The sequence below is a fragment of the Lissotriton vulgaris genome, unplaced genomic scaffold (genome assembly GCF_964263255.1).
Source record: "Lissotriton vulgaris unplaced genomic scaffold, aLisVul1.2 SCAFFOLD_292, whole genome shotgun sequence".
NCBI classification, from domain to species: Eukaryota; Metazoa; Chordata; class Amphibia; order Caudata; family Salamandridae; genus Lissotriton; species Lissotriton vulgaris.
Genome location: NW_028249215.1, coordinates 1,636,471 through 1,652,816, shown reverse-complemented (window position 1 = coordinate 1,652,816; position 16,346 = coordinate 1,636,471). Strand labels below are relative to the sequence as shown.

Genomic DNA, 16,346 nt, shown 5'->3' with positions numbered 1-16,346 from the left:
CTCCTGCCGCGCCACTATGCCCGCACACCAGCCTCTACTGATGCAGAAGGAGCCAGACAGGCTCATTCTTCTTTAGCTTTCATTGGTGATGACGTCAGCTTTCCTCCGAGCAGCAAAGGATTTCCCTTCCTTAGGTACAAGATTCTAGATGTAACATGCAATGTACTGGAATTGTTGCATCCGAGTGCTAATGCTAAAACTATGCTTAGCGGCCAATAACTGATGTAAACACTTCAGAAATGAGCACAAGCAAAAATAATCAGTATGAACTCTTTATTTACATTGATTTTACAGCAAGGTCTAAATCACACCCGAGTTCTGGCGCGAATGTTACTTATGCTAGCGAGTTTTTGTGTTCTTAATCAATAGTGATGTCTAAATCGCCTCCTAACTTACCATCTGTATTTCTTGACACTGATTTGTCTCCCCTGAAACTGTTGACACTAAATTATTATTCTGAAGCGCTCATTTCCAGGATGGGTGGGGGGGTTGTGTTAGTAAAAGATTGAGCCACATGAAATTGAGATCAATCCAGTTAAAATCATACCAGGCAAGGTTCAAAGTCAAAACCAGGAAGAATCATTAGAATCATTTCAGAAGACAAAAGTACCCTATTCAAATCAAAATGACAATACATTTTCAAAATGCAAACAATGAGACTTAGAATAGGACATAGTGTTTATACTGGTGAAATAGCGAAGACTGGATCTAGTCTTGCACTTACTAACCTAATGCAATTATATTCTATGTATAAAATCAAAGAGCAAACTGTCTTAGGGACTGCTCAGCTTTAAAGTCAAGGAAAGTATTTAACATCTTTAAGAACCGACATGGAGGCTGTCTTTAAAGAAAGCACGGAAAAGGCTTCTCTTGCATCCCAAAAACAGAATATTTTAAAGATTTAGATGCTTTGCTTGATGTGAAGTGGAACCAAGGGCTGTACTAACAGAGATACATTGACAAAGCAATCAAGATTGTAGAAATGATATTGCAGAAAACAGACTACTCTAGAAACTCTTTCAAAATTACTCATGTAAACGAACCCGTTGGCTGCTTCGAACGTTCTGCTCCAGTGCTGAACGTTCGAAGAAACGGGTGGGGCCGCGTCGGCCAACGGACGTGCGCAACACTACGAGGTAGTGCTTGCGACGACCATTGGCAGCAGCCACCGGGCTAAACACACATAATTTGTTTATATTATGCTATGTTGATTTGTATAGAACACTAATGTGGAAAAAGGTAGGGCTAGGACCTTTCTCAAGATTTGCCCGGCGCTAACCGCCCTTGTACCATTCAAATTTACCAAGCAATGAGGCAGGCGCCGGAGACCAGAAGGCAGGAAACAGAAGTTTTATTCCGACGGAGCAGAACACATCAGATCAGACAACAAGGTATCGTCTCGAGGTGCTCTAACAGCCTCTCAGAGGCCTGGCCTCTTATACACTGGTTTATGGCATGTGACCTTTCTTTATTACAATCAGAACATTGTGGCATAAAGGAAAAGACATCCCCGTAATCCTCGTGTCAATCCCACCCCCAGATACCTCCACAATAGAGGTCCTCAACCTGCTGATAAGAGGAGGGGGTCATCATGCAGCTGAGTGTTCCGTCGAGTCTTAGGATGTGTGCGCCTGATCATGTCACAGGGGGTGGGGAGGCCTGGATCAATAGAGGGTCCTTTGAAGGAGAGCGACCTCATACAATAAGGGGCAGTAAATGATATCTGCCGGCTTAGGCGATGGCCTCGGACCTGTGTGGACAGCTGGACACGGGGGAAGGGGTCATCAAAGGAGTGGTATTCATGCCGCGTGGACAATCGAGCGCGGTGGGAAGGTTTATCAACAGAGGGTCATTCATGGGAGGAGAGGAGGTGTTGGTCAGGCGCTGGCGTGACTCCCAAGGACAGGGTCATGCAGAAGGTTTATGTTCATGAGGGGGAGGGAGGGGGAGCCAGGGTGCGCGGAGGATGCTTGCTGGGTCAGAGGGGCATGCTGGCGATCGATCGTGGACAGGGAGACCATGATATCTAAAATGGCTGCCGTGCACGTAGTACATAGGTGACAAGCTGGCGCAGATGATGTTCAGATCGCAAACTAAAATTCCACAGTCCTCCCTTTTAACATGTCTCGCCAACTTGTCAGTTTGGGTTTATCCCCATAAGGCCGCGTATTTCTACATCATAGAGGGGACTCATGTGCTCATTTCGGAAGTCCAAAGTCTTTGGGCACATACAATTGGAAACAAGGCCGCACAAAGGTGGCAGACATTGGATACCTAAGCAACACCCACATATTATCACAACAGGTATCAGCACGAAGGAAAACAACCTCCAACCCCAGTTCTTCAAAGCGTCCCAGAACCAGCTCCCAAGCGACCATCCTTCCTGTTCTTGGTGAACCTCTGAGGAAAGTCTGTGGAGGTGTTCAATTGCCTTGTAGACGGAAGGCGAGTTGTCAGGCACGTAGGTGCAGCAGCTAGATCCGATGATGCGGCATGCTCCTCCTCGGTCGGCTAGGACCACGTCTAGGACAAGACGGTTTTGAAGGGTCACAAGGCGGACCGCCTGAAGCTCCGCAGTGTTGTTGGCGAGGATGCCAGCCGTGATGTTGATCGTTGTTTCTACTGCCTGGGTCAGGTGTCGGATAGCGCGGCTGTTTGCCATTGGGCCCCACAGAGGAACAAGTCCCTTTGCTGCATCCAGGAACTGTGCTCCGGTGGAGTCGGCTTGTCCAATGTCGTCTGCACGCCTCTGCCGGTGGTGGTTGGCAGGGGCTACATATGTGGGTGGAAGAACGAAGGCAATGTAACAGATACCCTTCCAACCTTTCGGGAGCCAGGTGTAAGCTTTGGTGCCACACACAAAGTACATGTTCGGAGAAGCAACAAAGGAAGGGGGGTCAACTGAGTCTAATGTTCTGGTGATTCGGCAGGAGCTGTGGCCCACCAGCTGCGTTCCCTGGCCTTCTAGGCACACAAGACCGGTGACATTGATAACAGACAGAGCCACAGTCAGGGTGGCGGTAGTTTGTTTTTGCAGATGAGAGAAGGTGGTTCTGGCTGGATTGTGGAGCACCTGCACCTCGACTCGTTCTTTGGCTGGAATGTCTTTGAGGAAGGTGGCGCCTGCGAGCGCAGGACACAGGGCAGCAGGGGCCTTTCCGGTTTTGTTCAGCCAGAACCCAGAGTAGAAGTGTGACACTGTCCGGCTGGAGGTGGCGTTGTCCTTGTGGCTCTCTTGCATGAGGATCAACCAGGCGAGGCAGGAGCCGTGAACTGAGAAAGGAGAAGGGATGAAGGGGATGGAGTGTCCAGTGGCATGCGGAAGCAGCCCGCAGATCCAACAGTTCGTAGCATTTGCAGCGAGGTTGTGTTGGTGCAACAGTTGCACGAAGGAATTGTTCCAAAATTCCCTCCGCCTTTCTCGGAGCTGAGGCGACAGAGAGATTAGGTGATGCTCTTTCAGAGGTGTTGGCTGTGCAGTAGGTAGCAATGCCTCATGAGCCGGTGTGCTTTCCTCCAGAATCCAGAAGGAGGTCATGAGGAGGAGGCAGAAGAGGAAGACAATGAAGAGTGCGATTGTCTTTGATTTGTGCAAGTTGTCAGTCTTTGGATTTCTATACTGGGTATTTCCTGTTGCTTCCATCATCTTCTTATCTGGCGCTTCCATCATCTTCTTATCTGGCGCTTCCATCACCTTCAAGGGGCTCGGTAGTGGGCAGAACCACAGACCTCGTTTACCGTCTCTCCCGGTAACCCTTGATTGTGTTTAGGTCACCGTTCTGAGATCTAACTTAGTCCGTGGCCTACTTAGCCGAAACTCCCTCCTTTCGGCGCAGGAAATACCCTTCTCTGGATGGCACAGTGGGATCAGAGAATTTTGCAAGTTCGAGTGCCTCAGTATCGGGATAACAGTCCAATATCGGTCGATCTTTGCTCAGGAGCTCTTCTTGGGTGTTGACGTTTTCTGTCGTGGCCAGGTTCGCAGAGACCTTCCGGCAATGATGCGCGTGCAGCCAGTGCTTCTTCCCCTCCACTCGGAGCGCCGTTCGGGTTGTAATCAGCACTTGCCAGGGGCCCGTCCACCGCGGTTCCAGACTCTTGGTCCGTTGGAAATTTCGTATCAACACGAAATCTCCCGGTTGGATGTCATGGCCGGGGCCCCTGGAAGCATCGGGGATGGCCTGCTGCACCTGTTGATGAATGACAGACAACGTTTTAGTTAACTTGCACAAATAATCAGATAGTAGGACGTCTGGGACGTCATGAATGGAGGTCGGTTTGGGAGCAGTCCAGAGATTCATCGGTCGCCCAAACACGACCTCGTAGGGGGTCAAATGGTGCTTGGTGGGAGTGGAGCGCATCGATAACAAGGCCAGTGGGAGGGCATCCGGCCAGTTAAGTCCAGTGGTGGCCACTATTTTTGACAATTTCAGCTTCAGTGTAGCATTATGGCGTTCCACCAGACCGGCGGATTGGGGGTGGAAGACCGCATGAAACCTTTGCTTCACCCCCAACCCCTTTAGGATTAGTTGGATAACCTCAGCTATGAAGTGGGGGCCATTGTCGCTCCATAAAATTCGACAAAGGCCATAGCGAGGGAAGAATTCTTTCAGTAGTACTTTGGCAGTAGTCATGGCAGTGTTGTCACGGGTTGGATAGGCCTCTACCCATTTGCTGAAGGCACATACGATGACTAGTACATACTTCAGGTTTTGGCATCTCTCTAGTTGGATGTAGTCCATCTGAAGGACCTCAAAGGGGTGATTGGGGGTCCCAAACCCTCCCCGGGGTACCACAGTTCCTTTCCCGGGGTTGTGTTGCAGACAGATGAGGCACTGCTGAAGTAGGCGTCTGGCTGAGTCAGGGATTTTGTCGTTGTGCCAGACTTTGGAAATGAGTTCGATCATGGGTGCAGATCCTATGTGTGCGGGGGAGTGTGCCATTGTCAGTATGGGGATCAGGTACGAGTCGGGTAGCAACCATCTGTTTGCATCTTTTGTTCGCCAGCAGCCCTCTTCGTCCTTCAAACCCATCCCTGTCCACTTAGTCAGTTCGTGAGGGGTGCTGGCCGACTGGATGTCTCTGATCATTTCCCTTGCGTCAGTCCATCTCTCTGCTTGTGACCTGGTCACATACATGCGTGTCACTGTCCTAGTCTCAGCTGTGGTTCGTGCAGTGATGTCGGCCAATGCATTCCCTTGTCCGACTAAGTCTGTTACCCTTTTGTGTGCCTGACATTTGATCACCGCTAATCGTTTGGGGAGGAGAACTGCTTCAATCAGAGCGGAAACTAGATCTCCGTGGAGGATTGGGGTGCCGTGGGACGTCAGGAATCCCCTCTCCCTCCACAGGAGCCCAAAATGGTGGACCACTCCGAAGGCATACTGGCTGTCCGTATATACGTTCGCGGTGGTCCCTGCGGCTATGATGCATGCTCGGGTGAGGGCTATCAGCTCTGCTGCCTGGGCAGATCGTTGTGTGATGCAGGCTGTCTCAACTACTGTTCGGGCTGTCGTTACTGCATAGGCAGCTGAAGTGGTGCCATCTGGGAGTTTGATGCATGAGCCGTCTACCCATAGCTCTCCATCGGGGTCAGGAAAAGCAGTGTCTCGGAGATCAACCCTACTCCTAGTCTGTTCGTCCGTGAGGGTCACACAGTCGTGTATGGGAGGTACGTCGGGGTCATTTTCAGGCAGGGGCAGTAATGTGGCAGGATTCAAAGTCGTGCATCTCTTTAGTGTGATGTGGGGTGCAAGTAGAGTCAACTCGTACCCTGTCAGTCGTGCGCTAGTCAGGTGTTGGGTCTTTGTCTGGTTCAAAAGGGTGTCGACTGCATGGGGTACTTATACTGTGAGGGAGTTGGAAAGTACGATTCCCTCGCTCTGACGGATAGAGACAGCAGCGGCAGCTACCGCTCGAAGGCAGGCAGGCAAAGCTCTGGCTACAGGATCAAGAGTGGCGGAGAAGTAGGCACAAGGGCGCTGCTTAGGACCAATCGATTGAGTTAGAACAGACAATGCGCACCCCTCCCTTTCGTGGGTGAAGAGGGAGAAGGGTTTGGAGTAATCCGGCGTTCCGAGGACGGGTGCTGAGCAGAGTGCATCTCGTAATTCCTTAAAGGAGGCTTGACACTCAGTGGTCCAAGGAAGCGGGGAGGGGACATCTTTGGTCAACAGGGCAAGTAATGGTTTCACAATGAGGCTGTAATTAGGCAACCACTGTCTGCAAAAAGAGGTTAGGCCAACCAAAGAGCGGACCTGCTTTTGTGTTTTTGGGATGGGGGTGTCTAGGATGGTTTGGATTCGGTCGGGTGTAAGTTTCCTCCCTTCTTTGGACAGAAGATGGCCTAGGTAAGTCACTTGTGACTGGCAGAACTGTAACTTCTTTTTGGAGACTTTATGGCCATTTTCTGCAAGAAAGTGTAGGAGTTGGACAGTGGCGGTCGTGGCAAGCGGGGAGGTGTCGGCTGCCAAAAGGATATCATCGACATATTGGATCAACACCACTCCCTCTGGTAGCTGGAAGGCATCCAGCTGTCTTTTGAGGGCCTGGCTGTAAATGCTGGGACTTTCAGTGTACCCCTGGGGAGCTCTACAAAATCGGTACGAGCGGGATTTTGAAGTGAAGCCGAAGAGATAACGGCTGTCTGGATGGATGGGGATAGAGAAAAACGCGTTCTTAAGGTCGATAACAGTGAAGGTGGTGGCGGTGGACGGGATGAGGGTCAAAATGGTGGTGATATCAGAGACTACAGGATATTGGGGTACAACCACTTTGTTAATCTCTCGTAAGTCGATGATGAAGCGGTACGCTTTCTCATCTCCTTCACCTTGCTTCTTGACAATAGGTAGGATTGGGCTGTTGCAGACGTTGCTAACCACCTCTTCAACCACTCCTGCATCTACCAGAGACTGAATGATCGCTACCAGTGCCTTCTCACCCTCTGGCGATATCCGATATTGCGGAAGTTTCGGGAGCATAGCGTCCTGTCGTACAGTTATGTGAATAGGATCAATCATCATTCGCCCCACATCAGAGTCATTTTTGGCCCATAGGTACGGAGGCAGGGTGTCAAGCAGGGACAGGTCAGCGTCAGTTATGGAGCACATGTGTCGTGGGGGACGGGACCTGGGCATGTCTGGGTTGTCATGCAGGATGACTCGTATTCCATCTGGGGAACACCTAATGGTAGCTCGAAAATGTTTCAGTAAATCAATGCCCATAATGGCGTCAGGGGAGTTGGAGGAGAGCAGAAATGTCGCGTCAGTGGTGTTGTTTTCTAGGTCAAAAGTAATAGGTACGGACAGGGGGTTAGTGGAGGGCGTTCCATCGAAACCTATCGACGTTATGTGTGAGCCAGACAAGGGTGCCCTTGGAATCAGTCGTTTTGATAACACACTACGTGTCGCCCCAGTGTCTACCAAAAATGGAGACTCTGTACCCAGGACCTTAGCGGTGACATAAGGACCTTGCTGGTCAACACAGAGCTCGACTGGATCCCTCCCTTGCCCCTGGCAGTCCTATGCAAAGTCGGGGGCATTTTCACCTTCGGATAGCTGATATTGGTTCTGTCGGGGACGGTCAAATGTGTTCAGTCTCCCTGATCTGTCATTGTTGGTGTCGTTGGGGTTCCCTCGTCCCTGTACTCTATTCCTCGGACCACCTGCCACATCCCTGGAATCCCTATTTCTATTCATCTCTAGCAGAACCGGACACTGGGATTTCCAATGGCCGAACCCTTTGCAGAAGGCGCATTGGTCATTGCTAATGTCTCTACGTCCAGTGTGGGGTGCTGGGGTGTGATCTTTAGGAGGTAGATCTCTGGGGGTGGTTGATTGGTAGTTCCCCCTTTGGTGTTCCCGTCCTACCGCTATACCCTGTATCTGGGCTATCATTACCCTTTCCTTTAAATCTTTCTTCTTTTTCTCGGACGCCCTATCATTCTCATTCTTTTGGTGCTCGTAATACTGAGCCATCTGAAGGATAGCTGCGGGTTTGGAGGCCCCCCAACTACTCTCACTCGTCTGCAGTTTTTGGGAGACTTCTTGTGTTAGGCCCTTTACATAATTTTGTACAAACAGGTGCTGTCCGGTCGCGGTGGTCATGTCTTGGCCACTGTAGTCGGAGAACACTGTCTCGAATCGGGAGAAGTATTCTGACACATCTTCCTGGGGTTTCTGTCGACAGGCCGTGACTATCGACCAGTCTACCTTTCTTTCCGGGATCAGTGTTTTTAACTTCTGAACTAGTTTGTCTGGGAGTTCCAGTATGTCCTTCACTGGTTTCCTTCCTGGCTCTCGCTGTCTATCTAGTTTACCGAGTTGGTCCCAGGTATGTCCAAACAGGTCCGTGTGGTCAGCCTTCCGGATTTGCTTCCACACGTCAGCTGGCAGACATAACCCAAAGAACAAGTCAATGTCTGCTAAAGTCATTATTGTCGAACCCAAGGCTGTGCCTAATTCGGTATAAAATGCTGTCGGGTTCTTTCTTAAATCGGGCAGGGTTTGTTTGAAGGTTAGGATATCCTGTCGGTCCCATGGTTGGTAAACCCAATTGTACACAACCCTCCCTTTTGCATTTTCATTATTAATATCATCGCTCGTTCCCTGGCCCCGTGGCGGGATCCAGTAAGGGGCCGCTTCTCTGATAGGCATCATAGTATTGGCTACTTCTACCGAGGTTGTTTCAGGGACTGTGACCTTGGCTTCTGGTTTCTGTTCCGTGAGGTGGCGGAAGACCTCAAGCATCTGCATGAAGAGCTCCGTCGCCTCACATTCAGTCCCATCTCCAACATCAATCTTCCTATATAGTGTTGTTAGTTTAGCGGGACCCTTACTTTGATACCTATCTTCATATGCGTTCAGGGTGTAGTAGCTGAATCGCAAGATGAAATGCCGTCTGTGGCTGTCGGCATGTGAATTATATACGTTCATTGTATAATCTTCGCTCTCCCTTCGTTCTACTAATGTCTTTGCTATTTTGTCGATCCCATCCCGCTCATCTTTGCTCAACCTATTTAGCCTGGCTGGTGATTGTTTGCTAGCCTCGGGATCGTCTGACGAAGTTGGTAATGTGGCTGGTGCAGAGGCCGTGAGGGCTGGTGCACTAGCGCTAGGGTCACTTTCACTCACACTCGGGGCTTGCAGGCTTTGTCGGCTGGGAGCATATGGAGGGGGCATGTAGATGATTGGGGGACCTAGCAGTAACTCATCGTTTGCCCGTTGTTTGGAGGGCAATTCAGGGTAGAGCGCAGAGGGGGTCCTAACAGGACATTGGCCTGTCGACCCTGATTCTTGGTTTTGTGTAGCTTCCTTTCTTTCTTTTATTTCCTCTTCTAGTTGCTTTGCGGCTAGGTGGGCTGCCTTTCGTAATTCTTTCCCTATTTTTGCTTCTTCTCTTTTCTTTCGTTGTTCCGTTTCTTTGCGCCACATGCCGATACTGTCGAGCATAGTGGGCGTGGTTTTATTCTTCTGGAGCGCTATTTCTAATGTTTCTATTTTATTTTCATTAAAGGAACCTATCAGTGGCCACTGACTTTCAGGGTTCTTTTTCGTATATTTATGCCATAGTTTAGTGTAAGCTATAGCGACTAGTCCATACTTAGTGAACATGTCCTTATTAGGGGTGCCCTCCAGTGGAGCTGGATGGTTCATCTCTAATAAGCGGTCCGGGCTAAACAGGCTACCAACCAGTGGGGAGAAGATAGGCATGACGGATTACAACGGGGACAAAAGTCTGCACTACCTATCTTATCACGGCGGGCAAAGACTAGACAGAATATTTCTATTCTCCGTTGTTTGCCGGCGGTGAATACCTCAAATGAACCAATACCAAATAATCGGTCAATCAAAACAATTCAGTGGGGAGAATAAGTGGGCACGAAAAGTTATCGTTACCCACTCTTTCTCTACCTGCAAAGAGAGACCTTGTTCTTCCCTGTTTGCAGAAAAAGAATCTCCAGACAATAATCCACGAACGACAGTTCGGGAAACAGTGGGGGAGGAAGATAGGCACGACGGATTACAACGGGGACAAATGTCTGCGTTACCTATCCTTCACTGTTTGCAAAGAGAGAGCCTGTTGTTTTCTCCGTTTGCAGACAGCGAATCTCCAGAGGTTTCAACAAAGCGTAATACTAGTATTATCCAAACAAAAACAATTTTTCCTCAATTCGTCGTGTTTACACGACCTTACCCGGACCGCATGGACGGTTTCCTGTCCTCTGGATCCAGCGCCCGATCGTCCTCTCTCCTTCGTGATGCCCGTGGCACTCCTGATGGTTCCCAGTCAGGACCGTAGATCACTCGAGAGAGGTCTGTTCAGAACTAGTGAAGGTCGGATGATCGGCTGTCAGACGAGGGTCTATCGGACACGAGCTCTTCCCGATCGTTGCAGTCGTTCACTCTGTCATCGGGACCTCTCCCACTGGATCCACGTGTCGCTGATGGGCCCCACGCTTTGGGACGCCAATTGTGGAAAAAGGTAGGGCTAGGACCTTTCTCAAGATTTGCCCGGCGCTAACCGCCCTTGTACCATTCAAATTTACCAAGCAATGAGGCAGGCGCCGGAGACCAGAAGGCAGGAAACAGAAGTTTTATTCCGACGGAGCAGAACACATCAGATCAGACAACAAGGTATCGTCTCGAGGTGCTCTAACAGCCTCTCAGAGGCCTGGCCTCTTATACACTGGTTTATGGCATGTGACCTTTCTTTATTACAATCAGAACATTGTGGCATAAAGGAAAAGACATCCCCGTAATCCTCGTGTCAATCCCACCCCCAGATACCTCCACAATAGAGGTCCTCAACCTGCTGATAAGAGGAGGGGGTCATCATGCAGCTGAGTGTTCCGTCGAGTCTTAGGATGTGTGCGCCTGATCATGTCACAGTGTCACAGGGGGTGGGGAGGCCTGGATCAATAGAGGGTCCTTTGAAGGAAAGCGACCTCATACAATAAGGGGCAGTAAATGATATCTGCCGGCTTAGGCGATGGCCTCGGACCTGTGTGGACAGCTGGACACGGGGGAAGGGGTCATCAAAGGAGTGGTATTCATGCCGCGTGGACAATCGAGCGCGGTGGGAAGGTTTATCAACAGAGGGTCATTCATGGGAGGAGAGGAGGTGTTGGTCAGGCGCTGGCGTGACTCCCAAGGACAGGGTCATGCAGAAGGTTTATGTTCATGAGGGGGAGGGAGGGGGAGCCAGGGTGCGCGGAGGATGCTTGCTGGGTCAGAGGGGCATGCTGGCGATCGATCGTGGACAGGGAGACCATGATATCTAAAATGGCTGCCGTGCACGTAGTACATAGGTGACAAGCTGGCGCAGATGATGTTCAGATCGCAAACTAAAATTCCACACTAATCAACCGAGAGGGTATCCAGATGCTAAACTCACTCTTATGTATTATATCATTTGTATCTTTTGATCGTATTGTCACTGAATTTGTATGATGCCTCTTACACCTGGTGATACGCCAAGTGCATTTGCTGATGGGTAGCTCTGTGGTGGAATTTGTGGGTTGGAAGAGTGCATATTTGTGTGAGGACCACAGTTGTGCTCTTATGTTTTAAGGCTGCGCTTTTGCGTAACTATCAAGTGTAAAGCAGTGAATGGTAGAACGATTAAGATGCTAGTGTCTGGTTGGATAGAAAGAGTGAAATTGTGTGGCAAGTGTCTTGGAGTGCTGTGTGAATGGCGGAGACTGGTCAGATCGTGCCACCACCAGCATCCACCTACCCCTTCCACATGGATGCAGGAGAAAGAGCGATGAGATGCGGCCATGAATGCACATACCTATGTGTGCCATGGTCTGTATCATTTAGTGTGTGAATTTGGTGCCTTTGGGGTGCCCAGGGGCGAAGTGTACTAGCCTTGAGGATGCAGGCTTGCATGAACTGTATTATACGATCTGGATTCTACCTGTCACAGGTAGAGGACCAATCCCTACGATGCGCATTCTGTATCCAACCATTGTATTTGCTCTAATGAATTGCCTAACAGCAGCAGAGAGAACCCCATAAGAGCGGGCATTATACGACCAGCAATATTATAGGTTCTCAAAGATCATTTATGAAGCGAGTAGAAGGGTGATGACCAGGTGTATAACAGGCCATTGTTAAAGCACTGAGGATCCCACTCAGGGGCTTTAACGATTGACCAAGTGTTAATGGAGTATACCACAATACAGTATGTGAGCGGCTGAGGTGAGAATCCCTCAGGAATGGGCACTGCACAGCCCTGGTATATGTTTTGAGGGTTGGTTTAGCAATGGAGAGGAGCAATCCATGGAATAATGAAACACCACACGTTGTTGAGGGTGTGGGTTCCCTTCCTCCCCTGGAGTGTAGTGGTCTGACCCATCCATGCCTGACCATTGTTGAGAAAGACCAGACCTTAAGCTTGCATAAGTCTGAGACCCCACAGGAATGGCATGGAGGTCGCGGAACCAATTTACAGGAAGGAGGGAATATTGCGATGCCAGAAGATCCAAGGACCACTGCTGAAGTGAAGTGGAACTTGCTGTATTGCTAGGAACAACATCATGAAATCAAACATATTCTTGAACTGTTGGTATTTTGTATTAAAAAAAACACTGGTGTAAAATGTAAACTGTTGTACTGCTAAGAGTACAACAGTGAGCAGTACAACAGTTTACATTTTACACCAGTGCTATTTTTTATACAAAATAACAACAGTTCAAGAATATGTTGGATTTCATGATGTTCCCAGCAATACGGTACAAAAGGGGGTGGTTCGGGCTGAGGCACAGGGTCAGACTGATTTGCATATAGCCATGTCTGAGCTGGGGTGGCAGAGTGGGCTAAAGAACAGTGATGGATTAAACCCAGATCTTTTGACTGGGTGTGAGTGTTTGATTGATTCAGATGCTCCGTCCATCGCCACCCCCTTTTGTACCGCTTTTGGCCGCCATAAGTGTGGCAGGGTTTGCTCAGACGTGAGTCCCTTGCTCACTTTGCCACTGGATTCAAGCAAGCCGGGCTGAAGACGGCTGCAATGCCAGAAATCGGTCCTCGGAAGCTTGTTTTCGGTCCAGGGAAGACATGGCTTGGCAGTTCGGGCTGGACTGTTCCCATGAGGCACAGGGTCAGACTGATTTGCATATAGCCATGTCTGAACTAGGGTGGCAGAGCGGGCTAAAGAACGGTGATGGATTAAACCCAGATCTTTTGACTTGGTGCGAGTGTTTGATTGATTCAGATGCTCCGTCCATCACCACCCCCTTTTGTACCGTTCCCAGCAATACAGCAATTTTCGCTTCACGTCGTCAGTGGTGCAACTTCAGCAGATATGAACAGTTCAGGAATATATTTCAATTCAGGTGTGCCTTCAGTAGATTTAACTTCACCATGTAGCACGTTTCAGAGTATTGACGCATTTTGCTGGTGTATAGTCATACGTGGGTCTGCAACTGGCAGGTCATTATGCTGGATGTACTTACGTCAATCTCCATTGCGTGAAGCATTGTTGAAAATAGTTTCAAAATGTGTCAGTCGTGAGTTGGCATACTCACCCCCAGACTCACAGTTTAATATTGCATTTTTTCCCCAAAACAGGTATTTGGAGCTACGTCAGTTTGGATCCGTCCCCCATGGAGGCTTTGGAATGGGATTCGAGCGCTACCTGCAATGCATTCTGGGTGTTGACAACATCAAAGATGTCATTCCTTTCCCTAGGTTTTCTCATTCATGTCTTTTATAGTTTAATGTATTTCACCTTATGAATCATGTATATGCCTATAGTAAAACCTATTTTTATGATTCTTTGTACCTGGTCATCTTTCCTGTAAATGACAGCATTTATGACTTTACCAGAGTAAGATATTACAGGAATATTTCACTGTTGTTTCCAAGCTCAAGGCCTCCTCTAGTATTCCCCCGGTGGCTCCTTAATGCCATGATTTTCTTCCATCTGCTGGCTACTGAAATCCTGTAACAAATATTAACACAGCAAATAGTTTTGACTTTTGTAGGGCATGCACTCACATCACACAGACTCTGCATGCACATATACAGGCAAAGTGATGTTTGCACATAGACCAACAGGAATCTATGCACATTGATCAAAAAATATACAGGCATCCATACACATTGGCCTTCCGTGTCCATGTGCACCAAGAATCCATGTTCACATGCCTTTATATCCATTGCCGTCTAAGCATACAGGCCAAGAGAGAGAGAGAGAGAGAGAGAGAGAGAGAGAGAGAGAGAGAGAGAGAGGTAGCCATACACATGCACCAGGATTTAACACGAACCCATAAACACAAACCAAAAACATGAAGGTACCCATATAAACATGACCGACATTCAGGTAACCATGCACAGAGACCAGCAGGTCCCCTAGAATCACAAATCAACAGACCTACAGGTAGACAGAGAGAAGTCTATAGGCGTCCATAGCTGCAAATTAACAGGCATCTATACACATCTACCAACGGGCAGACCAAAATTTCATAGATAGATATAAAGTAATTGTATGATCCACTGGAATGGTACTGTCAGACTTGTGCATGTTTTATAACAAGACCATAAAAATGTTGAGATGGTAATACTGGTTGATCTTTCTATATCCTGAAGCCAACACATGCCATGGGCACCATCCAGGTCTACCTGCCTTTGACTGTCCAGCAGCTCACTCAGGTAAGTAAGAAGCAGTGTTTGCAAAGTCTCAAAATAATGTCACTTTATGAAGGGACACATTTACAGACAATAACTGTCTCTCTACGCTCGTAACATTTGAAATTATTTGGTCATGCTGAAAAAGCTTAAACCCAAAGTGCGTGTCCGGGCACCATCTGGTGATAGACAGGACGGCAAAGGTCTTGAAAGAATCTGAAATGAAGTTGTTGACAGCAGAGAGCCACCTCAATGCCATCAGTCTTGGGTCAGAAACAGTTTTTAAGACAGATAGGGTGAATGATCACTTTCCTAGAAAATGTCTAAACATTGACCTCCGATTAAAAAAAAAAAAAATTGGAGACTCCGAAAACACCCCCTCATAGAACTTCAGGTTTTGATGCTTATCACCATATTTGGTGTATACTAAGAGCCTATGGCTTACCACTGCAGATAGTTCTCTTCGTCAAGAGATTCTATGAGGATTTTACATGCAAGTTGGGAGATAGTGACTAGAGCTTCGAGGTAAAGAGTGGTGTTAGATAGAGGTTTGTGAGGTCAACGTTGCTCTTCGGCCAACTGAGTGATGTGACAAACAATTAAAGACCAAGCCGGAAGCATCAGATGAACCTCATTCTTTACACTGGAGGACCTTGACTATGCAGATGACCTAGCCTCGCTCTCTCACACACACCAGCATATCCGGGAGAAGACATCTTGCCTCAAAATCTATGCACAGCAAGTGGGCCTGAAGATCAACACAAATTAATCCGAAGTCTTGTCTCTCACTATCCCAACACTTTTCCCCAATCAGGGTGAATGGAGATGACCCAGCCATGTCTGAAGAGTTCACCTACCTAGGCACCACATCGGGCCTGATGGAGGGGGGGCAGTGACATCAAGTAGACAAAAAAAGGCCGTACATGCCTTAGAAGTTGCTGACCAATGTGTGAAGGTCATATCAGTGTAGCACAATCACCAGGCTGAGACTTTACCAGAGCTGCGTTCTGCCCACACTCTTGTATGAATCAGAGTGCTGTCAGATGACGAAAAGGGACCTCACCTAACTGTCAGCCTTCCACACCAGTAACCTGAGAAGAATCTTGTGCATGTTCTTGCCACAAACCATCTCCAACCAGGAACTGCTCACCAGATGCAAGCAAGAGAGCATGGATACCATTATTATGAGTAAAAGATGGAGATGAATAAGAAACACCATCAGATGAACACAAGACTCCACCATAAGAACAGCTCTCCGCTGTACCCCAGAAGGCAAATAGAAGAGAGGCAGACAGACCAACTATGGAAACAGAAATGAAGACCTCAAATCACAGCTGGGGCACCATATAGAACCTTGCCCAAGACAGACAGAAGTGGTGATCCCTTGTTGTTGCCCCACATGCCTCTGTGTGTAATTGGCAGTAAGTAAGTACCATGTCTTTGCGAGAAGAGCTCCTTTCTGAGTGGTCACATAATCAGCTTAGCACTTTAGATTCCTGAACGATTTCTGCGTATCTTGATATTCTCAGAATGTTTTGGTTTTATTTTGGTTTTTTTTGGTTGGCTGTACTGTATTTCTGTCTTTAAATGTTTAAGGACTATAAACATGTTATCCTCTGAGTATTTCTGCTACTCAAGATGAACTTTACACAATTCTGATATAACAATTTCTAATTAGGCTGAAATACATTGTTTTCCCTTTAATGCATTTGT

The 16,346-nt window shown here is 48.3% G+C and overlaps 1 protein-coding gene across 1 annotated transcript in view; it reads left to right on the top strand.

Moving 5' to 3' along the window:
• The window catches only part of NARS2 (asparaginyl-tRNA synthetase 2, mitochondrial), a 198,660-nt gene extending 184,879 nt beyond the window's left edge, over nucleotides 1–13,781 (top strand). The window contains exon 8 of the mRNA XM_086950286.1: nucleotides 13,575–13,781. Within this exon, the coding sequence (XP_086806412.1) occupies nucleotides 13,575–13,719 (145 nt within the window). The 3' untranslated portion in view covers nucleotides 13,720–13,781. The remainder of the gene's footprint in view (nucleotides 1–13,574) is intronic.
• The last annotated feature ends 2,565 nt before the right edge of the window (nucleotides 13,782–16,346 follow it).